At 39.7% G+C, this 27858-nt stretch overlaps 1 protein-coding gene across 4 annotated transcripts in view; it reads left to right on the top strand.

Annotated features, from left to right (window-relative positions):
* Positions 1–27858, top strand: part of GOLIM4 (golgi integral membrane protein 4) — a 158033-nt gene that overhangs the window by 78135 nt on the left and 52040 nt on the right. For 3 of the 4 annotated variants that reach the window (XM_089675469.1, XM_089675468.1, XM_089675466.1), the window contains exons 2-6: positions 1793–1867; positions 6495–6544; positions 12668–12721; positions 14774–14924; positions 18962–19044. In XM_089675469.1, coding sequence (XP_089531595.1) covers positions 1793–1867; positions 6495–6544; positions 12668–12721; positions 14774–14924; positions 18962–19044 — 413 coding nt within the window. The remainder of the gene's footprint in view (positions 1–1792; positions 1868–6494; positions 6545–12667; positions 12722–14773; positions 14925–18961; positions 19045–27858) is intronic. The other variant, XM_089675467.1, reaches the window with a different exon arrangement.

The following is a 27858-nucleotide window of genomic DNA, read 5'->3' as shown; positions in this document are numbered from 1 at the left end:
TAAACCACAACAAAAAAATTGAGATTATGTATTAATCCACCTTCTATCTCTTTAAATCCAATGCATAAAGTGCTAGTGCTCTATCCAATATATCAGTAAATAGTGCTGTAAACAATCCACAGTGTAAACAAAAAATATTTACGATAAATCGTACATAAATGTCCTCTCAAAGTCTAAATAAGTGCTGTGCTGTAAACAAGCATCCTGTGATCAGTCCTCTGTGCAAACCAGTAAGGTGTTTATCCAACGGCTGTTCCTAATTTTCTCCATGCCTGTGACCCACAACAAGCCTCTGCTTTTTCACCACTCCCCTTGTCAGTAGCACTCAGAAAATAATGGTGACCTCTTATGTTGCATCAGTCAGTAGCCCTTTTCATAGTCTTTCCTTCCATCAGACATTCTCCTGATATAATCCTTGGGGGGGGGGGGGGGGGGGTACCTTCTCACCTTCGATTCTACTTCCATTCCTCCTCAGGTTCAAGAGAGCAAATAGAAATCCCACAATAGTGTAATTCAATTTATTAACTCAAATAAAAAACAATTTCTGCACTAACAGAGTTCATATGTCATTACATTCTCTGTGATATTCAATGGCACCTTTACTTACTCATCAAAATGGTAATGCACTCCACCGTCCGGAAGTGATGTCAAGAGGTCAATGCATTTCGTCCGATTGATTCAATCTCCTGAAGATGTCATATAGACAAAAAAAAATCAGATGTGTATGCACATCAAAAGGGATAGTGAGGTGAGAAATTTCACAATGGCCGTTAAGATCTGTAGTTGTGGAACTACAGTCATTATGGTTGTGTGTGTGAGCAAGGGACATAACATGGCAGCCACCATTGGGCCAAGGATTGATAGAAAAGGATTCAATATGCAGTTCATCATAGCAAGTAAATTGTGTATTTGCATTGTGGTTTTTTTTATTTTTTTTTAAGACAGGTTATAGAAATAAACTGTCTGAGATTGACTTGGGAGAATGACTTTTCCTGTCAATCACTATCCCATAAGATGTTAAATTGGCAGCCTGGAAAATCCAATCTGTTATCTCTGAAATGATCTAAAAGTTCTATGTAGGTACAGACCTTACTGATCATCTGCTCCCCAGAATAGCACTCTTTAGGCTGGAAAAATACGAATTCATAAAATATTTATGTAGTTTCCCTTTTACCATTTTAATTCATGTTCATACTAGTCTAGGCACCTGTTTTGATATTAAGAGTAATGCTTGTTCCATAGAAATAAATGTGCCTGTGGATTGGTATATTCATTTAGAATCTGGATGTTTAAACAGAGAAAATGGTTTTCTTCGGATAGGTGAAAGAATAAGATAAGAGACCATGTAGTTGTGTTATACATATGTATATTCTTTATTGCAATCAGGACTAACAAAAATAGTTTTATTTTTCAGTTCAGTAAATATAAAATATTATATAGCCTTTTATCCAGGCAGTAAGTGGAGCTTTCACTTTTTTATTGTTTTCTATGTATTTCCTTTAATAATCCTGCTTAAAGCACTCAGTAGTTCAAGAAGAAATTTACACACACAAATATATATTGTACTTATTTATCAAACTGTATGATAAGCTGAAAATTGTTCAATATCTTTATAGTTTTTCTTTCATTATAAACATCTTACTTGCACTCTTTATGTCAGTAGCCTACATATATACATATTGTATATGTATATATATATATGTATGTGTGTGTATATATATATATATATATATATATATATATATAAATATAGTTTTACAAGCATGACAAGAATTCAAATTTTATTTTCTAGTGGTCTATGAGCACAGATCACGGCTTGAAAAATCTTTACAAAAGGAAAGACTTGAACTGAAAAAAGCAAGAGAAGGTAAGTGAACACATATCGTGAAACATTGCGGTTTATTGTGATTGAGCTATGTGTCTTCTTACATGCCCTCTCAGAGATAGAATGTGTACAGCTTGAAAACACTAGCAATATTGAGGCATGAGCCAGTTGTGATTGTACTTATCTCTCATTTTTAATGGAACATGAGCGTTCAGACAATTCTCTAAATAATGGGCAAATCATTTTCTGGTGGGGACCCAAAATTTGTTCCCAGCTTATTCGATGTGACAGTTGCATTATGTATATTTGTGAGATCCTAGGATGCAGATCACAATGTTTGGTATTTAACATTTCAACATTTACATGTCACAGTGACATTATTGTATTTTCCACCTTAATACAAAAGTACAAATTTTGCCTGGGGGTTAGGCTTAATAATCGAGTCTAGCCTGTATTTAGTGATTAGTATCAGGTCAATGGTTATATTAGTGGTTAGGTTTAGAGTTACAGAAAGGTTTAGGTGTTAAGTTGAGGGTAAGGGTCATTGCAGCAATTGCCATTTTAACATGTGATACATTTATTTCTCATGTGTGACATAGTATATATTGTATTGAATATGTTTTAAAAGCAGTAGTGCTGATGATTTACTTGCTGAAATGCCTGCCACACCAAAACAAAGTCAGCAAGTCTCAGAAGTGGACAAATGGACAACTAGTTGACAGGTAGACGCCTAATACAGATGCTAAATAAGAGAAGAAGAACAATTGAGGCCCTCATAAAATCGCAGGGTGACTGAGTCCCAGTTTAGAAAACCATGGGTTGTTCCATTTTCTTTTGGAAGAGGTAACAGACCTAAGTTAGTTTCAAGGATCATTTTTCAACCCCTGCATAGTACAGATATTTCTAGTGAAACTTGGATAGATGACATTGATAGTGACAAAAACAGAATCTAGAAGGACAGCCCAATCTACACTTTATAAATATGCATAGAGATCACCAGAATCCCAGTCTCTTGATTTGGGGTTGCATGCGGGCTGATTTTATATAACGGAGTGCCCCAGCAAGTCAAACTGACTTACGCTGTAAAATTATTCTAAAGCATTATTTATTTATTTTAAAATAAAAAAACATGTCATACTTACCTGCTCTGTGCAGTGGTTTTGCACATAGCAGCCCCACTTGTAATAACTCCCGAGCTGCATTGCCTGTGTCCATAGACACAGACAGCATGGCTTGTCCCCGCCCCCTGCTCCCTCATCACAGGATTTGATTAGGAGCAGCAGAAGTCAATGGCTCCCACTGCTGTCTCTCTGTTCTGTGAGGAGAGAGAGAGCCACTGCTCTCTGGCGCAGCACTAGATCAAGATTAGACTCAGGTAATTATAAGAGGGGGCTGGGGGGGATACTAATTACAGAAAGTTTTTCACCTTACAGTGTTACCAAACACACAACAGTAAAATCAGTCTGTATATGCAGTAAAGCATGCTTGTTATACTCACTGTGGAACTTAAGGGGTTAATCCTCTGCATTGTGTAAAAAGGATGTTTGATCCTGTCTTCTCTGTTCCTCCCCTTTTTCCACGTTCCCCATTTTATCTCCTGATAAAACACAGCCTCAGGAACACTCTGCACATGCTCAGTTTGGTTTTTCTTCTTTTTCTTTTTCTTGGGAGGATACATGTGAGCAGCACAGGGCCAATCAGCACTGTCCAGACAGAGGATCAGGGGTTATACAATCTCATAGGGCAATGAGAGGAGAATGAAAACTCCTCCTGCAAACTTTAACCAGTGCTCAGCTGGACACTGATATGAATCACAAGACTGCTATATACTGCTGATGAGAAAAGGTATTTAGCAGTTTATATGTACTAAATATTTACATTTCCATGTTCTGTGTACTGTGGGAGGCCAGGTATAGTGAATGCAGGGTCATGAGTTTAGTAACACTTTAATGCAGAGAATGTGTTAGGGAAAAAAAATTGTAAGCGCATAGGACACACTTTAATTTTAACATTGTGCTATCTGTGCAAAGTCAAGTGTTGAAGCATCAGAAGGGCAGCCAATGTTGCTTTGCCAAGCAGAGAATTGCAAATACTGCAGTGCCTTGCAAGAATCACTTTTCTGTGTTTTACATAATTGCTGTAGTCTTTGTATCCTCGAGTATTGTATGCAGACTGCTCACTATAGAAAAATGAGTTTGCTTTCTCTTCAATGCTGTATGGATCTATATTTTACTGAACACTTGCACCATTTGGCTTTCTACACTGCTATGCATTAAGTTCTTGGGAGTGCTTAACTGGTATCAGGAATGTGTGTATCAGAAGCTTTCTGCTAGGGCTACACAGGCAATTTCTAATATCGGACAAAAAAAAACTGTGCTACTATAGGAGATTGTAATGTAAATGCTAGGAGTTCAGTCTCATAGGTTTAATCTTGCAGGGGTAAAACTGAATAGCAAAAATTGGCCCGAGAATCTCATATATGAGCAATTGCTGAATTAATCCCTTGCTTGTAGTTTCTTTGATGCAATTAAATTGTGGCATTCTGTGATTGTGGGAGATGGAAATAAAAGTAATGTGATTAGAAGCAAAGATCAATCTCTTATGAAATTTTAGTAGCATTAATAAGCCACTAAAAATCCACACCTAATAAACAATGGTCTTCTTTGCGTGTTTTAAGACTTTTTGTTTTTTTTTCTGTCAAGCAGGGATCTCTGGACTTTAATTAATGAGAAAGTGGCTAGTATTGTGCTAAATAGTATCTCAGCAACTAAAAAATAACCTATTTAATGAGCCACAAAGGTTAAAAAGCAGGTCCTAGCCCACACTCAGTATAAGATAATTGCTTTAATAATCCAGGTGCACATTTTGCTTTGGTCAGCGCAAGTTTCTGAATATATACAGTGAAAATGCTAATTTATCTATGCATTTTATATGCAAATTAATAATCTCAAGCAATTAATTATTTAGCTTCTGACCAATAAACTGTGAAATTGCATTTTGTCTTATCAGCTGGAAGGATGTGGATTTTATTTGTGTTTTCACAAGGCTGTAGGAGACAATTTTTAAGAAGCTCGGAAAAACGTCACACAATTGACATTTTCAGATTCACGTACTAGTCAGTTCTTTTTTTGGGGAAATTTCTGCAGGTCTGATGAAAGTTGTATGTGCCTTATTGCTGCCATCTAGTGCTGGAAAGAAAATTAACATGTGCTGCAATGAAACGAGGGTACATTTCATCATGGGTAACAAATGGGCTGCAGACATGTCCATTAAAATGAGTTAAAGCCATTATTGTGTTTCTAACAGAGTAAGGGTTCATGTCAGCAAGTGTTGTTTTTCAGCATTTGGCATCTGAAATGCAGGCCAAATGCATGTTAGCAAATCACAAATGACTTTAATACAGGACAGTTCAGAGGCTGTGTTTGACCTGTTTTTCTTGCACCGCATTTACTTGAACATAGTATGTCCTATTAAGATGTGTTTGAACTGCAGGCAAAACAGCCCAAATGCAGTCTGTTTTTTAAGCACTGCATTTTCCATTTGATTGTGGCTGTGTGCGTGTGAGTGGAAAATGCCTTGTTTAACTAGAATGCCGTAATAAAGTCTAAACTGTTATTCTATGGCTAGTACAGACACACATTCCAATCCCAGAACGCCAGTTTACTGACTAATTTAAAGTTTGAGAGACTATACAGTAGCCCTGAAGTTGTTACTGGACCTTCTGAAAAATAGTCTAACTCCCTTCTTTCTTTAAACTGTATATAGGTCAGAATGTTATACTAAAAAGAGCTTCTGCCTCTATGAGGGCTCATTTACAACATGGTGCTAAGTCGTCAGTTTTGCTGCACGCGTTCTGCAAGGGCACAACAAAATTAATTGTTCTCGATGAGCCCTGGGCACCACAATACTAGTATCACATGCAGATTTTTTTCTGTGCAGGAATCTGCAATGTGTAACTCATTGAAGTGTGCATGAAAACTGATTTAAACTGATGTCTCTGTAAGTGAAATCTGCACATCAGTTTCCATCAGTTTTTCTGAATGTATGTTGTGAACAAGGCCTGAAAGGCTAATTTCAAGTGGATCTGTGTATCTTGCACTTTTTATGAATACACACAGTACTTCTGTTAAACCCTCCTATCCTTTTCAGCCAAGGAAACTGCCATCTTAGCCTCACCAGCCATTTGATGGTTTGACACTTTGGCAGACCTCACAAGCAAACATGACAGCATTCTGGCCATTCCAAGAGTGTAACTGTTTTTTGAAACTTAAACTGTTAAATCAAAGGGTTTAGTTCTTGTTTGATGTCTTGGTCACACCATGTGCAGAGACGTGTGTTTTTCTGCATGTGTTCTGGAAGGGCACAAATAAAATCATCTATGTGCCCTGTTCACACCACAACACTAGTATGTGCGTTTTTTTTCTGCTCAGGAATCTGCAATGTATAAAACTCAATGAAACACACGAAAACTGATGTAAACTCGTTTCTCTGCAAGTGAAATCTGTGTGGTTTTTCCATCAGTTTTTCCATTTAAATAAAATTTATAACCAAGGTAAGTTTTGAGTGGAGTTGGCCTTCACTTGTATGCTGAAAGGTTCCAAAGATGTTTTTTGATTTTGCAAATCTATGGAATTTATAATTTGAAATATGTTTATCTTTTTTATCCTAGATCATCTTGTTTATAAACTTGAAGCCCAGGAAACACTGAATAAGGGAAGAGTAAGTTGAATAGAAATTACATGCACCTTTGTCTTTGGTATCACATTTGTAGAGAATGAGGATTTTAATTGCACTGTGATTATCACTACAATGAATATGTCCTTACAGCACTGACTGTCAAACGTTTAGTCACTATGTGGTGAAAGTAGTCATATTGTGGAGAACATGAAATCACAGTTTGGCAGACCTACTATTTCTCCCAATGATGACAAAATTATATGGACATACGAGTTTCTGAAGATATATTCCTGAACAGCTTTAATACAACCCATAAATATTCATTTTATTAGTTCATGGAATAGAACACTGAAAACTGCAGTAAAAAACAATCAGAGAAAAAAAAAGTCTAATAAATCTAATGATTGCGCAAGCAAGAGTTACAAGACTGGCCAATTACTAAGAAATGTGGTGGTCTTTAGTCAGTTTTCACCAAATTTGGTCACTAGATTATAGTAACACAATGAAAAAATTGATAAGTTTTGACAAACAGGAGCATTTTCACATAAATCAATATTTGCCATATTTGTCCCTATTGAACCGGACGAATTTCGATCCATCTATGACCAGCTTTACACTTTCGGTCCTAGAGTGACAGTGCTTACTCAGTGGTCAGTAATTTGTAAAGCAGAGTTGCCTTGTACCTGTACAATATTCAAATCAGTGTGCAGCATGTAGTGGTAGGTTGTTCAGTGATCAGTATGTAGTGGTAGGCCAGCCGGTGAGCACTAGTGGCAGGGAGGTCAGTGATCAGTATGTAGTGGTAGGGCGGTCAGTGAGCAATAGTAGCAGGGAGATCAATGAGCAGTATGTATTGGCATGGCGGTCATTGAGCAGTATGTAGTGGCAGGGCAGTCACTGAGCAGTATGTGGTGGTCAGTAAGCAGTATTTAGTGGCAGGGCTGTCAGTGAGCAGTACATTGTGGCAGGGTTATCAGTGAGCAGTGCTTAGAGGCAAGGTGATCAATCAGCAGTACATAGTGGCAAGGAGGTACTTGAGCAGTACAAAGTAGCAGGGTGGTCAGTGACAAGTACATAGTGGAAAGGTAGTCAGTGAGCAGTACATAGTGGCAGGGTGCTCAGTGAGCAGTATGTAATGACAGGGCACTCAGTGAGCAGTACGTGATGGCAAGGTGGTCATTGAGCAGTACACAGTGGCAAGATGCTCAGTGAGCAGGACGTAGTGGCAAGGTGGTCAGTCAGCAGTACACATAGTGTCAGGGTGGTCAGTGAGCACTACATAGTGGTAGGGTGATCAGTGAGCAGTACATAATGGCAGCATGATCAGTGAGTAGTATGTAATGGCAGGGCAGTTAATGAGCAGTAGGTAGTGGCAGGGCGGTAAATGTGCAGTATGTGATGGTAGTCCCACCCACACCTGATCTGTGCTTATACTCTAATAAACCCATTTAGCCATTGGAGTATGTCCTGGCAACGGCTCTACCCTTTTGTGTTGTAGTGTGCTCACATATTATAAGTTATTTGACAACTTGTCTTACATAATGTGGGATGCTTTTGGGCGGAGCTGCTGCTTGGAAATAATCACTCCAATGGCTAGGTGGGTTTATTGGTAGGAGTATAAGCACAGATTGGGTGTGGGTGGGATGAACTGGCCTGGACAGGTAGAATATATCTAGGTGACTGTGAGTTGAGACTGTTGTAATGCTTTACAGCTGATCCAGGTGTTCCATTATTGCAGAATTGGTCATTCATTCAGGCTGTCAACTCTTTTCATCTTCTATGGATGCCAGCTTTTCTTTTACAAGGTTTTTATTTGCATATTTGATCATAATAACAGTGGCAATAATTGAAAGTGAGTCAAGTCTGCATATACTGATCTATGCTGTAAATCTTGATCTGTGATTACAACTGTCAACATTTGTAAGTGCAATATTTGTCTTTTATTATTGTCAGTAAATTGTACCTGCACTTTCCATTGTGCTTCGCTTATTCTTTTGCTTTTGAAACAACACCACTGGGCTTATTCAATATACCAAAGTGATGTAACGCTCAGAAATCCGTTGATCTTACTTCAGTAACTTAAATGTGATTGGTTAGTGTTGGTTACTACACTTTGCACATAGTCAGTGCACCTTGTACTTCCTTTTTCAATAGACCCAAGTACAGCGGGTTAAATAAGTATTTAACATGTCACCATTTTTCTCAGTAAATATATTTCTAAAGCTATTGACATGAAATGTTCACCACATGTCAGTAACAACTCATGCAATCAATACATACAGAGAAACCAAAGTTCACAAATTAAGTTATGTGTAATAAAATAGAATGGCACAGGGAAAAAGTATTGGACACATGAAAAAAGGGAGGTGCAAAAAGCCATGGAAAACCAAGACACCAGCTGAAATCTATCAGTAATTAGAAAGCAATCCTGCCCCTTGTCAGTGCAAATTAATATCAGCTGGTTCAGTCTCAACTGATGGCCTATAAAAAGGTGTCTGATTACCAAGGTGTAAACATCTCATGATGGGTAAAAGCATGTATCAAGATCTTGCAACCTTATTGTTGTAAAACATACTGATGGCATTGGTTACAGAAGAATTTCTAAACATCTGAATGTCCAAGTGAGCACTGTTGGGGCCATAATCCGGCAGTGGAAAGAACATAATTTCACCAAAAACCGGCCATAATCAGTTACTCCTTGCAAGATTTCTGACAGAGGAGTGAAAATAATTCTCAGAAAAGATTTGTCCAAGAGCCAAACACCACTTGTGGAGAGCTTCAGAAAAACCTGGAATTAGCAGGTACAATTGTTTCAAATAAAACAATAAGTAATGCACTCAACTGCCATGGCCTGTATGCATGCTCACCATGCAAGGCTTCATTGCTGAAGAAAAAGCATATTTAAGCTTGTTTAATGTTTGCTGCACAACATTTAGACAAGCCTGTGGAATACTGGGAGAATATAGACTGGTCTGATGAGACGACAATTTTACTCTTTTGATACCATAATACACACCATGTTTGTAGGTCAAATGGCACTGCACAGCACCCCAAAAACACCATAGCAACAGTGAAGTTTGGAGGTGGGAACACCATGGTGTGGGGCTGTTTTTCAGCATACGGTACAGGCAAACTTCAAGTCATTGAAGGAAGGATGAATGGAAAAATGTACCAATACATTCTTTATAAAAATCTGCTGCCATCTACCAGGATGATGAAGATGAGATGAAGGTGGGCATTTCAGCAAGACAATGATCCCAAAAACAAAGCCAAGGAAAATAAAGCTGCTAGAATGGCCCAGCCAATCATATGACTTGAATTCAATAGAAAATCTATAGAAAGAACTAAAGATCAGAGTTCATAGAAGGGTTCATGGAACCTTCAAGATTTGAAGACTGTTCTTGTGGAAGAACGGGCCAAAATTACACCTGAGCAATGCATGTGTCCAGTTGCTCCATACAGGAGGCATCTTGAAGATGTCATTACCAACAAAGGATTTTGTACAAAGTATTAAATAAATTTCAGTTAGCGCGTTCAATACTTTTTCCTGGCGTCATTTCATTTTATTACACATAACTTAATTTCTGAACATATTTGTTTTGGTTTCTTTGTATGTATGGATTGCATGGGTTTTACTGACATGTGGTGAAAATGTTGTGTCAATAGCACCTTTAGAAATATACACTATATTGCCAAAAGTACTGGGACACCCCTCCAAATCATTGTATTCAGGTGTTTCAATTACCTCCATGGCCACAGGTGTATAAAATCAAGCACCTAGGTATGCAGACTGCTTCTACAAACATTTGGGAAAGAATGGGTCGCTCTCAGGACCTCAGTGAATTCAAGCGTGGTACCGTGATAGTTTGCCACCTGTGCAATAAGTCCATCCGTGACATTTCCTTGCTACTAAATATTCCATGGTCAACTGTTTGTTATTATAACAAAGAGCAACTGGGAACAACAGGCACGAAGTGGTAGGCCACGTAAAATGACAAAGCGGGGTCAGCGCATGCTGAAGCACACAGTGCGTAGAAGTCGCTAACTGTCTGCAGAGTCAGTACTTAAAGAACTCCAAACTTTGTGTGGCCCTCATATTAGCACAACAGTGCGTAGAGAGCTTCATGGAATGGGTTTCCATGGCCAAGCAGCTGCATCCAAGCCTTACATCACCAAGTGTAATGCAAATTGTCGGATGTAGTGGTGTGAAGCATGCCGTCACTGGACTCCAGAGCAGTGGAGCCGTGTTCACTGGAGTGACGAATCGCGCTTTTCTGTCTGGCAATCTGATGGGCCTGTCTGGGTTTGGTGGTTGCCAGGAGAACGGTACTTCTGACTGCATTGTGCCAAGTGTAGAGTTTGGTGGAGGGGGGATTATGGTGTGGGGTTGTTTTTCAGGGGTTGGGCTTGGCCCCTTCCAGTGAAGCATACCAAGACATTTTGAACAATTTCATGCTCCCAGCTTTGTGGGAACAGTTTGGAGATGGCCCCTTCCTGTTCCAACATGACTATACACCAGTGCACAAAGCAAGGTCCATAAAGACATAGATGAGCGAGTTTGAGGTGGAGAAACTTGACTGGCCTGCACAGAGTCCTGACCTCAACCCAATAGAACACCTTTGGGATGAATTAGAGCAGAGTCTTTGAGCCAGTCCTTCTCGTCCGACGTTAGTGCCTAACCTCACAAATGCACTTCTGGAAGAATGGTCAGATATTTCCATAGACACACTACCTAAACCTTGTGGACAGCCTTCCCAGAAGAGTTGAAGCTGTTATAGCTGCAAAGGTTGGGACAACTCAATATTGAACCCTATAGACTGGGATGCCATTAAAGTTCATGTGTGTGTAAAGGCAGGCGTTCCAATACTTTTGGCAATATAGTGTGTTTACTTAGAAAAATGGTGACGTGTTCAATGCTTATTTTACCTGCTGTATGTGAACTTTTCATGGTTGGTCAGTCTTCCCCTCTTGGTTCTGTGCTACACTTTATTTCCTTCTGCTATAATCCTAATTTTTATGCCACATTGCAGACCTAAGGCATAGCATATTCTTCCATCATATTGGGGGAATTTTAGTTTCTCAGAAAAATGTGTTCTTGATATACTTTAACAATTTATTATGTGTGCAATTGAACTTTATTAAAACATTTGCATCCTCATTTCTTACCAAGTCTTTTCTATCCAGACACAAGTTCCCAAATGGTGTTTACATTTGTTGTATTTTGGAATATACACTAGCAGACCACTTTATTAGGTACACCGGTTCAATTGCTTGGTAACACAAATTGCTAATCAACCAATCTTATGACAGCAACTCAAGGCATCTAGGCATCTAGACATGGTGAAGATGACTTGCTGAAGTTCAAACCAAGCATCAAAATGGGGGGGGTATTTAAATTACTTTGAACGTGGCATGGTTGTTGTTGCCAGGCGGGCTGGTCTGAGTATTTCAAAAACTGATGATCTTCTGGGATTTTCACTCACAACCATCTCTAGGGTTTACAGAGAATGGTCCAAAAAAGAGAAAATATCCTTTAAGTGACAGTTGTTTGGATGAAAATGTCTTGTTGATGTCAGAGGTCAGAGAAGAATGGGTAGACTGGTTTGAGATGATAGAAAGGCAACAGTAACTCAACCACTCGATACAACCAAGGCATGCAGAATACCATCTCTGAATGCACAACACCTCAAACCTTGAAACAGATGGGCTACAGCAGCAGAAGACCACACCGGGTACCACTCCTGTCAGCTAAGAACAGGAAAGGGAGGTTACAATTCGCACAGGCTCACCAAAACTGGACAGTAGAAGATTGGAAAAACGTTGCTTGGTTGGATGAGTCTCGATTTTCCTTGAGGTGATTGTGCATAAAATTCCCAGTAGATTAGTGTTTTTTTAAATACTCAGACCAGCTCATCTGGCACCAACAACCACTCCATGTTCAAAGTCACTTATATCCCCTTTCTTCCACATTCTGATACTCGGTTTGAACTTCAGCAAGTCGTCTTCACCAGGTCTAGATGTCTAAATACATTTTGTTGCTGCTATGTGATTGGCTGATTAGCAATTTGTGTTACCAAGCAATTGAACAGGTTTACCTAATAAAGTAGTCAGTGAGTGTATATCTGCGATGGAGTGCACTCAGTGTTTTTCTCTTTATTTTTTTAGCAAGACTCAAATACCCGATACAATGCACTCAGTGTACAGCATCAAATGTTAAAGGTAATTTATTTTTTGTTATCACCCATGTTTTAAAGCCAGTTTACACCATAACTATTGTGTTTTAGTTAGTAGTAACAAAACAGAATACTTTGGATATGATGAATATTTTTTTTTTCGGAAAGCTTTACTGAGTGAATTTGCATTTCTGACCTTTTTCCGGAGGGGTCCAATGAGGCACTAGAAGTGTATTAGATGGTAAATGCTTCTTGTTGTGAGTAGTACTGCTTGGACCTTGAAGAAGGGGACACTCCCCGAAAGCTTGTTCTCAAAATTGTATGTTAGTGCAAATAAAAAAAAAGTATCACGGACAGTACTCAATTGTTTCTGACCTTTTTCTGAAAATGCTTGTTATCTAACACTTTCTGGTTCTATTACTCTCTGAGTGACTGACCTCAACCAAGCATGCAGATGATGAAGTCTGATGAAAGGAATAACTCCTCATACATGTTCTAGGTCAGTTGACTAAATAATCAGAAGTGAAGACAACTATGCACAAGGCAGTCCCCTGAGATGCAGTTAATCCCCCATTTAGAGCTGCCATATTGCCTTTTGCACAGCATGAAGAAGTTGAAATCAGGCTGTCAGTCACAGCCTGCACACCAAAGGCACTTCTGCCTTTTCTGTGAGAGTTGCATGTCACTGCTGTCTGCATTACATCAGCAGCCATGGGTAATGGTTAGAAAGAGACAAGGACATAAGCTGGCTATACGTGCATCGAAATTTGGCCAGGTAAACAGGGATTATCTGAATTTCGATCCATGTATGGTCACTGTGGTTGGCCAGAAGTCAATCTACCAATCGACTTCTGTTCACCGCTGATTGAACAAGAAAAAATTGAGTAATGTATGGGCTGCCTTAGCCACAGACTTTTGACAAAACATTGAAATGTGTTTATTAGTAACAGAACAGTTCGGTCCGATTAGCTGCATGTTTTAGGAAAAGGAAGATTGCATTTGAAGTAGCAGATTATGCAGTTATTTACTAAAACTTGAAAGTGAAAAATCTGATGCAACTGCGAATGGTAGCCAACCAGCTTCTAACTTGAGTTTATTCAATTAAGCTTTGACAAAAATAAAACTGGACACTGATTGCAAAATCTGGTGCAGCTCTGCATAGAAACCACTGTCTAGTTTTAGTAAATCAGCCCCATTGATGGCACTGTTATATGTAAATGCTTGGGAAATGGAAAGGTTCACAAAATCACTGCACAGAGCAATCCTCCTCTTCTCAGTGCTGGCGCTCCTGACCCCTCCCTCCTGCCAAGTGCCCCCATAGCAAGCAGCCTGCTCTGTGTGTCCATTCATAGACAAACAAAGCCCAGTCCCACCCCCTGTTCTCTCTTCATTGGCTCACTGGCTGTGATTGACATTAGCGGGAGCCTCCCATCTCAGCCAATGAGGAGGGATAGACCTGGGACAGCCAAGGCTCTCATGCACATTGCTAGATCGAGATGAGGCTCAGGTAGGTATGGGGCTGCTGCACACAGAAGGTTTTTTTACCTTCATGCACAGAATGCATGAAAACAAAAAACCTTGAACCTTTACAACCACTTTAATATTTCATTTTGATGTTGGTACTAAAAAATGTATTTTGTATTTTGAGATTTGTATTTCAGTTGCTATATAAAATTCAGTTTGCAGAACAGTGATTGCAGTCATAACTTCCTATTTTGATATTTTTCTTGGTCTGTATATTTGCACACCTCTATTAAATACAACATGACAGCACTCTTCTTTAACTTGTAACGGCCTTAAATTTTGCTTCTTCTTCGATGTGCATGTAGTCTGGATTTGAAAGGGACACAGAGGGGTGATAGGCTGAAGCCTTTGTTGCTGTGTTGACATGTTACACTTTTAGAGGATTTGAAGCATAAAACAGTATACTCTGTAGGATGCAATAATTTATTAGTACAAGGCTTTGGGAACTGTGCATCAACAAAGATTGGCAGTCATAGGAAAGGCAGGGTAAAGGAATCCAAAGGGGCACAAATCAGAAATCCGCCTTTGTCTATTTAACTTATGAATTTGTGCTCATGGATTTTTAATTTCATAGAGTCAACATGAGGAACTAAGGAAGAAGCACACAGAACTGCAAGCAGAACATCAGAAGCTAGGAGAGGACTTAACAAAATCCTTTAGTCAACATAAAGAGACATATTTACAGCTGCAGCAGGATAAAGAACAAGAAGTATCAAAGCTAAAAGGTGAGTGCTGGTACTGTAAGTCTATGTGACATATACTGCTATATTAGGTATTTTCTAAAGACCAGGAAGTTTGAAGGTTTAAAATGACTTTATACTACAGAGATTATTTCTGCTGTCATATCAGCACTATTCATTTCTCAGAGTAGGGGTTCATTTCAAAGGGAGATAGAAATAGAAATGTTGCCTTTTCTATTTGAGCTCATACAGCTGCATTCAAATGAACAATGTAGTGTTTGCTATGAAAGTCCATGATTGTCCTACTTCGCTTGCAGTTCACCACCCACCTAATAGGACAGGCTGTATCTGAAATAATGCAGTGCAAAGAAAGGCAAGTCAAACATAGTCCCTTAACTACTTGACCTCCAGAAGGTTATACCACCTTCATGACCAGCTCATGTTTTGCTGTTCAGCACTATGCTACTTTAAATAGCAATTGCACAGTCATGCAACACTACCCAAATTACATTTATATAATTTTTTTTGCACAAATAGAACTTTGTTTTGGTGGTATTTGATCACTACAGGGTTTTTTTCGCTATATAAATGAAAAAAAGACCAACAATTTTGAAAAAAAAAAAACATCCAATAAAATCAGATTTCTTCATAAATTTTGGCCAAAATGTATTTTGCTACATGTAAAAAACAAAATCCCAATATGTGTATATTAATTGGTTTGTGTGAAAGTTATAGCATCTACAAATCATAGGATATATATTTAAAAGTTGATCAGTTCTGATGGTCTATATAATTTCTGGAGGCCCTTAAAATGACAGGACAGTACATGTTTAGGAGATATAAAGCAGAGTTTACTACCTTTTTAAGGTATAAATGTCTTGCCTTTAGAACCACTTTAAAGCCCATTTTTGTTCAGTTTTGTATATACAGTAGGTGAAATGTGAGCATCTCTGTCAAGTTTTTATAGCCATGTGTGTTCCCAATGGGAAGACTTCTCCTTGTTTTGCTTGCACATGATTGAATGATGGAAGTCAGCAGAGCTTCTCCTCATTTACTGAGCTCTTGAGCAACTGCACTTGCCCAGTTTATTTGCCTTTAGTAAATCAACCCCCTGTCTTATTCTTGTGCAGAGGGTGTCACTGGGGCAGGAAGCGAGGGGAAATCTCTCCAATAGAGAAACCACAATAAAAATGTGAAAGAGGCTGTTGCTTGGATTTGGGAATTTTTTAACTTATTTTCTGTGTTTCTTCTTAAAAGTCCGCTATGTAACAGCATTTTGTGCAAGTTTTCTTGAAATATTTTCTGTTGTTAATACAATTTCCCTCCTGTCGAAATGAGGAGAGGCTAGAACCTGTCATCTTACTTGCATATTGAAAAAACATTTTAATTAATCAGTTAAATAAAGTAAGGAGTGTTAGGCCTCTTGCACACCAGTGCCTGAAAGCACAATGTTTTTAGACATACAGACATTTTGTTTTACTGATGTAAATGCAGCCCTTTGATTTTAATCATCCGTAGACACAGGCATGTAAGCATGCAAGGCATATAGATTAGACCCAAAACAAAAACAAACCTGCTTTGTGGACAGTATTTTACACGCAAATATGCGCACACTTGCATACAATACTTCCCAACAAAAGCTAGAGGAATTTTTACGTTCGTGTGTGTATGCGAGAATACACGAACTTACTATACTGCCCATCCTCACAATTTTTTGTACAGGAATTTCCTGCCAGGAATCTGATGTTCATACATCAATACCATAAGCAAGTACCATTATAGTTAATAATGTTGTACTGATGTCCATTAAAAGGATGTGTCATGTAACTAGTGGAGACCAAGTGTAGAATTTGCAAAAAGGATGTTACGATACAGTAATGTTAATCTATTGTAAACATCTGCAAAAGTTTAATAAAAAAAAAAAAATAAATTTGCAAAAAAGTTTGTATACGCCCATAAAGATTTCTAGATTGAGTGCAGAATATTTTTACACATCCCTTCTGTACCAGTGCACAGTATTCTGGCTCATGATCTGATTTGCAAGATTACCAGGTGCAGATGTCCAAGCCAAGCTCATACTATACACAGTAATAAGCAGCAATAATCACCAGATGGGTGATCAGGAGTTCAAGCAGAGGCCAGGATGGTTGGGCTGTGACTGTTATGGTCCCCTGCCGGATTCTCTAGAATATAAAATAAATTAACATATTTAACGGTGAGTTTGGCAGCCTCATAAAGGGCAGGTGGAGTTGAACATTTGCAAGGGAGGTCTCGCCCCTGGTATCTCCAAGATATGCATTATGTAGCTCTTTCATTCAACAAATGTGCCTATATTAAATATGGAAATCTCAGCTTTAGAACAACTTACCTTTTTAACATCCAAAGGAGCAGGGAGACCTATAGGCAGAGGTATACATGCATTCAAGCCTCCTGTGCTAGCTTCTTGAAACATCTCCCTGTATATGATATGCAAAAAGCTCAAATGATTTACTGGTTTGTAACCCACATTGAAAATTCAGACAGTTATAGGGGAGAGCACACAGTTATAGATTGCACCTGTATTGTTTGGGCTTGTTACCACTTTTACTTTTACATTCAAGGTACCATGTTAATGAATTCTGTTCCATCCTCTGTTATTATGTGCAAAATTGTCAATACATGCTGCTGCACTGTGAACCACTGACTTGTATAGTTTGACCTATAATTTATCATGGTATTGTGCTCTGTTTGTGGGGAATGAGTGTTATTCCTAATCAATAAGTAGGTATCTAAAAACTTTGTTTCCTCTCCAGCATTATGCATGTTTGATGTACAGATAAGCACTTGTGAATTCTTTGTGGTTGTTTTCAACAGCAGACATTTCCTCTTCAATTACATCAGTTTTACTGGGAAGCTTCATGAAAAGCACTTTCTGTTTGTGGCAGAAAAGATTATTTAGGTTTTACTAAAGTAATTGAACAATTTGTGAGAGACACCCTTTCTAATGCATTGCATAAAAGGGTATGTTATCTAAGATGAGCATGAAATGCTTTATTTATATAATGGAAGGTTTACAATTACAGAGCATAAATGCTACATATTGTCACTTTTGCACAGCCTTTGGTTTAGCATAGCGTTTCAGAATTTCATACACACTGCTTTATAAACTAGTATATCTAAAGTGAATCCCTTTATCACAAGCTACTGGTAAATAGTCAGTTTTTGACTGTACACCTAAGGTCCAGGGCTGATCACTCACAGATATGCTCAGGGCTGATCGCTGTAGGACAGATTACGTGTGAGGGGCCGCGATTAGCTGAGCGAGCCGATAGACCCTCATTGCTTTCAATGGGGCTGCCTCCCACAGTGAATTATCGGAAACGCCCGCTGGGGTTCTCGCAGTGAACTTTGTCATGCCCATTCACAGGTATGAATGCAGCCTTATAGTATCTCAGTGGTTTCCAAATGATTATCTATGTTTTAAACAACTAAAATGCTTAATAACAAATTATGGTTTACAATTTGTTACCCAATTCACAGAGACTTATAATTGCCTATTTGCAGTCATTCATCACTGTTGTCAGACTTATGTAGCAACTCACATTTAAAGTCGTGTTCCATTATATTATTTAGAATTGTTTCTCTTCCTATACAAGTCTATAGCAATGCAAAGGCAGCTGCACCAGGTCAACTGCACCTGCAATGCATTTTGAATGATCTCAGAATTGTCTCAAACTGATGTCAAAAACACTCTGAAGTTTGCCTATTGAAGCCTGTTAACACAGACCATAAGGGTTTATTTTTAATCAGTAGCAGATTATTAGTAGGAAATCCCTGTTCTGACATTGCTACCTGTATGACCATAAAATCTCTATCCTTCTGTGAATATCAAGTATATTCAATGGACGATCAATCAGGTTTGTGTATGATTCAGATATATGATCACAGTGGGATATAGTACCTGAAGTAATAAAATAGCAGGCCCTGCATGTGGTGTACCAATTAGGTAGAAAGATGGGTTAAAAACACTATTGTACACTGAATTCATACTAGAGTTTTATCTTGAACCTTTCACTTTACATTACCTTAATTGTTTCCAACAGAGGGCATATACAACCTGAGAGAAGAGAATAGGCAGCTAAGAAAGGCGCACCAAGATGTCCACACTCAACTGCAGGATGTCAAGGTGGGTAACTGTTCTAAAACAGAATGGAATAGTGCGAGTACAGAATATTAATTATAAGGCTAAAAATAGACCATGCTTTTTTTCTAAGAATTGGTACCCATGTAACAAACAGATGGTAAAATGTAATCGCAGGTTGATCCTACTGATTATTTACCACTTGCCGTCTATAGGCTGTTTATAATTAGCCTGGATTTTAAATGGTTAAACTTGAGCATTATATCTACTCTCAGCCATGAGCATGGTATAATTAATTTCAGCCGGCTAATGGTTTTTCAGTAAAAGTGATCTAGACTACTCTGGGTTGCTTTTACAGTACTATGAAGGGCCACCACCCACCTCAGTGTCTGGGCTCTCCCATTTTTCCAGGGAGCCTGAGACTGCTGTAAATATTTTTAGGAATCTGAGCAGCAGGCGCTCAACGAACATTCCTTCCCAATCTCATCTGCATTTAACGAACCCTGAAGAGAAGTGCATTTATTTACTCCTGGCTGCTGTGGCAGGGTAAGCTACTAATCAACACAATCTGTGCTTGATTAGCTGCAGTGGAGGGCAGAGGTGACTTTAGTGGTCTAATAGATTCCTGTATCTCCATTAAAAGGACCTGTCATCTGCCCAATGCTATAACATAGAGGGCTTCTAGTCCCTTTCATGATAGCAATAACGTTAAATTAAAAAAAACAACTTTTTTTGAATTACTTTATAAAAAAATAAATTAAAAGCAGTCCCATCAAATGCATGTGTATGTAAATAGCATGTGTGTATGTATCACACTTTAGGTGTTGCTGTGATTGTCAAAGGAAGAACAATAATTCTACATCCAACATTCACAGTTAACTCTAAACCAATAATGGATAAAAGCTTTTAAAACATTGCCTATAGACAAATTTGGGTTTGCAGGTACACAAATTTAAATTGCAGGTATAATGTGATGACGCTGAAAGCTAGTGTTGGTCTTCAGATCCCTGTAAAATCTCTGGGATCTTATGCAGCCTGAAATTAAGACAGACAGTTTTTGTGTTATCCAGCCGTATATTCAGTGCAACATATAACATCCAAGTGAAAGATATACCACCAACATGTCAGATTAAAATAAAAATAAAAAAAACAGAATCACTGATTTGGAAAAATTGATCACCCCCTTAGTAGAGACGTATCTGTTGCAATATCTGCCCACTCTTTTTTGCAGAACTGCTCAAGTTCAGTTAAATTTGATGGTGATCATTTGTGAACTGCAGTCTCCAAGTCATTCCACAGATTTTCAATGGGGTTTAAGTCTAGGCTCTGACTAGGCCATGCAAGGACTTTCACCTTTTTCTCCTTCAACCACTGTGTGGTCATTTTTCTTGTCTGCTTTGGGTCATTGTCATGTTGCAAGGTAAACCTTCTTCCCATTGACAACTTTCTGACAGAGGGCAGTAGATTTTCCTCAAGAATTTGATGGTATTTTGCCCCATCTGTTTTTCCTTCTATCCTAACAAGTGCTCACGTCCCTGGTGCAGAGAAACACCCCCATAACAGGATATTACCACCTCCATACTTTACTGTAGGAATGGTGTTATTTGGATGGCGAGCTGTATTGGACTTCTGGCAGACATATTGTTTAGTGTTGAGGCCAAATAATTCAGTTTTAGCCTGCTCTCACCATAACACCTTTTTCCATGTGGCGTCAGAATCTTCATGGTGAGTTTTGGCAAAGCTCAGTCGTGACTGCATGTGGTGTTTCTTGAGTGAATTTTTTCTTGCATCCCTCCCATACAAGCCACATTTGTATAGAATTTGTGATTATGTTGTCACATGCACACAATGACCACTCTGTGTCATAAATTCCTGCAAGTGCTTCAAAGTTGCTGTAGGCCTCTTGGCAGCTTCTCTGACCATTTTCCTCACTGCTCTTTCATCCAGTTTGGAGCAATGTCCTGATCCAGGGAGGGTATGTGTTGTACCAAATACATTCCACCACTTAGTAATAGCCTTCACTGTACTTCTAGGCATTGAAAAAGACATTTAAATGTTTTGTATCCATCTCCTGACTTGTGCCTGTCCACAACTTTATCCTGGAGATTTTTTGAGAGTGCCTTGCCACCCATAGTTGATTGTTTTCTTCAGTTGCACTACCTGGGACTGAAATGCTCCAGGAAAGCTCTTTTCATGATGAGCTAATCAAAATGAACACAGCTGATCACAGTTGAAAGTCAAATGGATTTGTGTGCCATTGAGAAGGTGATTAGTTATACCTGATTGAGATTACAAGTTTTTTTTAGGAGGGAGTGATCCTTTTTCCAACTCTCTGGTTTTTGAATGTTTTTGAATTTTTTTCTAACATGTTGGTGTTATATCTTTCACTTGGATGTAATAAGTTGCAATGAGTAAATACAGCTAGCTAAAACAGAAAACTGTGTCTGTCTTCATTTCAGGCTGCAAAGCAACAAAATGTGATTATTTTAAAGGGGGTGATTCTTTTCTATATCCACCGTAAATAAGGATAGTACTGCAAGTTGCTACCTCTAGCTTTAGAGCATACCATCCATTTAAAGGTTAATCTTCCTAAGGCAATAACATTGGTAAAAGGAATTAAATCCATTTGTTTCAGTGTTGCTCAGGCTACCTTGGATCCTAGGTACCAACTATACACAGAACCTCACTGCCCTCCAAGATTAAGCTCTGTCCTTTCTGCTTAGCTCCCCTTCTTATGGTTCAGTGATTAAAATATATACTTGATGGGCAGACTCGATGGACCACTCAGTCTTTTTTCTGCCATTACGTTTCTATGTTTCCATACTGTCCATTGTGGCTTTGACATTTAAAAGAAAAGTAAGCTTAGGGTCAAGGACATGGCAAAACTCTGGTGTTTAATGACAAGAGGTAGAGCTCAGCACAATGATGGAGCTTATACTTGGAGGGCAGTCAAATTTAGTAAAAAGCTTGGACCTAGGATTCAAGGGATCCAGGGATCATTTATTTGCTGGCCCCACAAGGTACCTTCAGATCAACAGTGTTGGTACCAAAAGCACCTTTTAGGCCAGGGCAGGTTTAGTACTAATAGTCTCTAGATTGTACATGTTCAGCAGAATGTTCGGACTATAGGTTCGCTCAGCTTGTGTACAGAGGGTATGACAGTTGAATGAAAGGGCTTTCAGAACCATAGACCTACACATACAGTATTATGTATTACACAACATTTATTTTTTTAACTTATTCCTCCCATAACATAGTTTTACTAGGTTTTGATTTTGAAGTATAACATAATTTTTCACCCTCCTCCAGCAGGGTGATAATGCTGTAGTGAAATAACTGAAATTAATTTGGACAAGAGTCAAGATAGCTAGATGTAGAATCCCAGTACCTGCACAGGAACATTGGGATTGGAACTTTTAGGCCAGATCAGGTTCACGTTAATATAAATACTACTGTGTTTCCCTGAAAGTAAGACCTAGCGGTACTTTTTGACGTACCGCTAATATAAGCCCTCCCCTGAAAATAAGACCTACTTCCACCAGGGGTGGACTGCCTATTCGGGCACTGCCCGAGTACCCGGGGTCACTGCAGTGCCCCATGAGAGGCTCAGTCCGTCCCTGTATTCTGAAATAAGCAGGCATTGAGGGGACGGACAGTGAGGCACACACTTCGGAACACCTCTCCTCTTCAGAGTTTCAGCAGAGGGGCAGGTCCACATCCCTGCCACGGGTGCTGAAATCGGAGTGCTGGAGGGGCGGGCAGAGTATGCAGCAGGTAAGTATGTAATCCCCCGACCCTGGTGACAGCACTGCAGCTTCATGTAGTAGGTGGGGGGAGCGAGGGGGGGGGGAAGAGAGCAGAGAGAGAGGGGGGTGAGAAAAAGGGCACAGAGAGGGGGGGGGGCTTGCTTTAAAACAAACCTTTTTGTGGAGCTGGTGGAGAGATCAGTTAGGTTGCAAGCCGACGATCCCCACAGGATGGATCGAATCTGCGGATTGGGGAGGATAATGGATCGGACTCAGAGGGGGTGTCACCAAGTGAATGAAAATGAATAAAAGTCAATAAAAATAAGACCTACCCGAAAATAAGCCCTAGTGCATTTTTTTTTTACCTAAAATTAATATAAGACACTGTCTTATTGGCCAGAGAAAGGCAGGAAGAGGGCCATATCAAGTCCCTGGGCTGCACTCTCGGGGCTTGAGGGGTGGAGCCTGAACATGGCGGCGCCGGAGAGCATGCGATAGGAGCTCTCCGACGGGACTCCTCCGTCCAGACCCTCCCCAGCTACCCCGCACGGACAGAGGCATGAGCGGCCGAAGATTTACCTGGAGAGTGGGGTAATTGACGGCAGAGTGGACCCCTGGTGCGGAGGCAGAGAGGAGCTGTGGTTGCGGGCTAGGTCTACCCGGCAGCCCGGTCAGCGGCAAGTGAGAGAGCCGGGAAGCCGGGTTGCCGAGGTGACAGGAGGACGGTGGGACCATGTGACCAGCCGCAAAGGAGTGTTGGGAAAGGAGAAAGCCGGCTGGCGTCTCACAAGAGGCAGGGAGAGACAAGGCGGCTTCTCCGAGTACCCCCCTTGCTGAGCCTGCACCGAAGGGGAGAAAGGGAAAAACAACTGCTGCTCCAGGTACCAAAAATACCCCAAGAGGAGAAGAAATAAGAGTGGGAAAAGTAAAAGGAAAGGACCCTGTGGAATCCCCAAGCAACCTAACTGGAACTACAGACAGCAAGCTGGAGCCAGCCCGAGGAGAAGGAGGGGTGAGCTGGGTGAGTGGAAGCTGCTGAAAACTGAAAAATTGTCTCCCTCGTATTTACTTGTTGCATGTGACACAACATAATAGAAAACAAAAGAGAAGAGAAAGGAGGGGATTCCCAGGGGATCTGGAAAGAGAGACTAACTTAGTACTTAAAGCAGGAAAACTAGAGGACAAACTAACAGGCAAAAAGGGGACCATATTATAGAAGTATACTATTTAATAGCATATGGAATAAAAGAATTCTATAGAAGACATGAAGAATAAGAGCATTAAAGGAAGTGGTCTTAAAGGATCCCAATCAGGAACAATTAAAAAATATACATTGCAGGGAAATATAACCCCAGAAAGATCACAAAGTATAAATGGGAAAAGAGAAGGGGATACCAGTCTGGAAAAAAGCCCTAGATTATCATTGGGCTTGGATGTCACTAACCAGCAGATATCAGAAATAGTGGATGGGAGAGAAATGGAAAGCGACCTACAAGCACCAAATAAAAAAGAGATGGCAGAAATGTTTGAGGCCTTAGAAAAGATAATAAAGAATGAAATGGCAACTATACGGAAGGATCTGGGACAGGTGCTGACAAGAGTGGAGGAAATGGAAGGAAAAGTAAAACATCAGGCCCAGAATATATCTCAATTGGAGGAAAAAGTAAAAAATATGGAGAAAACGCAAATAAAGCTGCGGTATAAATTGGAGGTACAAGAAAATAGGGACAGGAAGAACAACCTAAGGCTGAGAGGAATCCCAGAGACCATAGAAGGGGAAATATTACAAAAAGAAATATGTAAAATTTTAAATTCCATATTGAATAGAGCTATGTCAGAAGTGATTAAAACAGATGGTGTTTGGAGAAAAGGAAAGTTTCAAAATGACGGGAAGGAAAATCCAAGAGATGTTATAGTCCAATTACATAGGTATGGAGACAGAGAAGAGATCTGGAGGAAGATTAAAGGGAAAAAAACGATTAAATATGGAGAAATGGTCATTCAGATCTTTGCAGACCTTGGACCAGAAACTTTGTGGAGAAAAAGAACTTTGAAACCACTGACAGAGCAGATGAGAAAAAAGAAGGTCCTCTATAGATGGGGAACCCCGATTTGTCTGATTGGGTGGAAAAATGGGATAACAGCCTACCTGAGATTCCCAGAAGATATGAGAGTTTTTTGTGAAAAACTTGAGTTGCAGAGGATGGAGATCCTTGGATGGGAAGAAGAAAATAAAGGAGGAGAAGCAAGACAAAAGGAATGGCAGACTGTTAGAGGGAGAAAGTAGAATTAATTATTGTCCAAATAGAGATTTTCCTGAGATTTTCCCTAGGGGTGAAACCGCGGATTGTTAAAAGCAAAGGAAGAAATGAGACTACGGACGGGAACAGCTGGGGAGGAGGGGGAAGGAGGAGGAGCTGTCCATGGACAGAGTTCAAACCCCAAAAATAATCAACAGTGGTTCTTAGAAACACAAATGATTAGTAGGTGCATTAGTTGCCTAGTGGGGGGGAGGGAGGGGTGGAGGGAAAGGGGGGAGGGAGGGGACGAGAGTTGGGCGGGAGGGAGGGAGGGGAGGAGGTATTGGGTCAATACTCTGCATGACAGAAGAGATAAAGAGGAAGAGGCAATTTGGAAGAGAGATGGAGTTAATTGGGAAGGATGGAAGAAATACAGTTTATAACCTATAATGTGAACGGGTTGAGCTGTCCAGGGAAGAGATTTAGGTTGTTTAACGAGTTACATCATAGGGCTACATCAGTGGTATTTTTACAGGAGACGCATTTTGAGATAGAGGTAAACGTGAAATTGAAATCTAAACACTACCCAACATGGTACTATGCAGACTCTCCAATTAAAAGAGCGAAAGGGGTTGCAATAGGTTTTGCAAAGAATATGAGATTTGAGCTGGAGGATAGAAGAACCGACCCTGAGGGGAGGTTTTTATTTTTAAAAGGTAGACTCCAGGGGATTGAGTGTACTTTAGCCAATATATACTGCCCTAATAAAAACCCGGAGATGTAAATGAAGGGTCTGCTGAAAAAATTAATGGAATTTAAAACAGGGCGCCTGATAGTAGCTGGAGACCTAAATTTCTGTATGGACCCACAAAAGGATAATACCTCTTCTGTGCAAAGAGAGGGGAGTAGGTCTCTGAGAGCTCTGAAAAAAGTGATGCATGAATATCAACTAGTGGATACTTGGAGAATAAAGCATATGAAAGACAGAGACTATACCTTCTTCTCTAATGCACATGAGATATACTCGAGATTAGATTACATCTTAATAGACCATCAACTTATAGATCATCTGGTTAAAATTGACATAGAGACAAGGACGTTCTCGGACCATGCCCCGGTTGTAATGAAAATGGGATGGGGAAGAAGGTGGACGGGAGGAATGGGGTGGAGGTTAAATGAGGGTCTTCTTCTGGATAAGGATGTAGTTCAGAAAATCGAGAAAGAGATTAAGGTATACTTTAAGGAGAACGAAACAGAGGATGTATCGATAGCTACAGTCTGGGAAAGCCATAAGGTATTCATAAGAGGAATCTTGATTGCGGCAGGAGCAAGGAAGAAAAAGGAAAGAAGAGAGAGGGTCAGTGGGCTCTTAAAAGAAATATTAGACTTGGAGCAGATCCATAAGAAGAAAATAACAAAAGACACGAGACAGAGGTTATCGGACAAAAAAGATGAGCTAGAGAGGTTGATGGATGAGGAGAAGAGAAGAGTATACAACAGGGTTTTGAACGAAAGATATAGATGGGGAGACAGACCAGGAAGATACTTAATGAAAGCTTTGAATAAAAAGAAAACTAGGAATTATATAGAAAAGATAAAAAGTTTAAAGGGGGAGTTGGTCCACTCAAATAAAGAGATTATTAAAGAGTTTACGGAGTATTACAAAAAGTTATATAATATTAGCCCCCAAGGCCCCCTAAAAGAAGCCCAAGAGGGAATTAACGAAAAAAAGATGACATACTTAAAAAATGCGGGATTACCAAAACTAAGTGAAGCACAGTTGAACTCCCTGGATGCAGAAATCTCCCAGGAAGAAATTAAAATAGCATTAAGAAGCACAGGGGGAGGAAAAAGCCCAGGCCCGGATGGATACACAGTTAAGTATTATAAGAAATTTAGTGAAGTACTTCTACCCAAGTTGGAGGAATATATGAATGCTCTGGGAGGGGGGATGGAAGTGAGGAGAGAGTCCCTACAGGCCCATGTAGTGCTTATTCACAAGGAGGGAAAAGATCCATCTCAGTGCTCCAGTTATAGGCCTATCTCATTATTGAACGTAGACACTAAACTGTATGCAAAGGTGTTGGCAAACAGGTTGAGGAATCTGATGCCTGAATGGATCCATGGAGATCAGGTGGGCTTTGTACCGGGGAGAGAAGGCAGAGATAACGGCTTGAGAACCCTGATGCTTATTCAGAAAAGTAGAAAAGGGAAAGCCCCGGTGGTGCTCTTGTCAATTGATGCTGAAAAGGCATTTGATAGAGTGGACTGGGGCTTTATGATGGACAACTTAAAAGTGTTGGGGATAGGTGATAGAATGCGAGAGTGGATAGGTAAATTATATAGGGAGCCTACTGCAATTATCACGGTAAATGGGGAGAGATCAGAACCCATCGGAATGTCTAATGGTACAAGACAGGGCTGCCCACTGTCCCCTCTGCTATATGTATTGTCACTCGAACCTCTGTTGTCAATAATAAGAAATAGTGGATCGGTAAAGGGAATTCAGATAGAATCCACAGAACATAGAGTAGCGGCCTTTGCGGACGACTTATTGTTCTATGTGGGGAATCCCCGAATAACTCTCCCAAATATAATGAAGATTCTGAAAGAGTATGGTGAACTATCAAATTTAAAAATTAATCCAGCGAAAACAGAGATCCTGAATATTAATATATCAAAGAATGAAAAAGAAAAACTACAAAAAGAATTCCCTTTTATATGGAGAGAAAAAGAGATAAAATACCTAGGAATAAAACTCACTGCCTCACCTAAGCATTTGTATAGATTAAACTATATCTCTTTGATAAACGAAATCAGGGAAGATTTAAAAAGACTAGAAGGAGGAAACCCATCCTGGATAGGACGTATAA

The sequence above is a fragment of the Staurois parvus genome, unplaced genomic scaffold (assembly GCF_062004578.1).
Source record: "Staurois parvus isolate SC_StPar_1 unplaced genomic scaffold, SC_StPar_1.0 ptg000155l, whole genome shotgun sequence".
NCBI classification, from domain to species: domain Eukaryota; kingdom Metazoa; phylum Chordata; class Amphibia; order Anura; family Ranidae; genus Staurois; species Staurois parvus.
The sequence above is the reverse complement of the archived record's forward strand: the minus strand, read 5'-3'. Positions and strand labels throughout refer to the sequence as shown.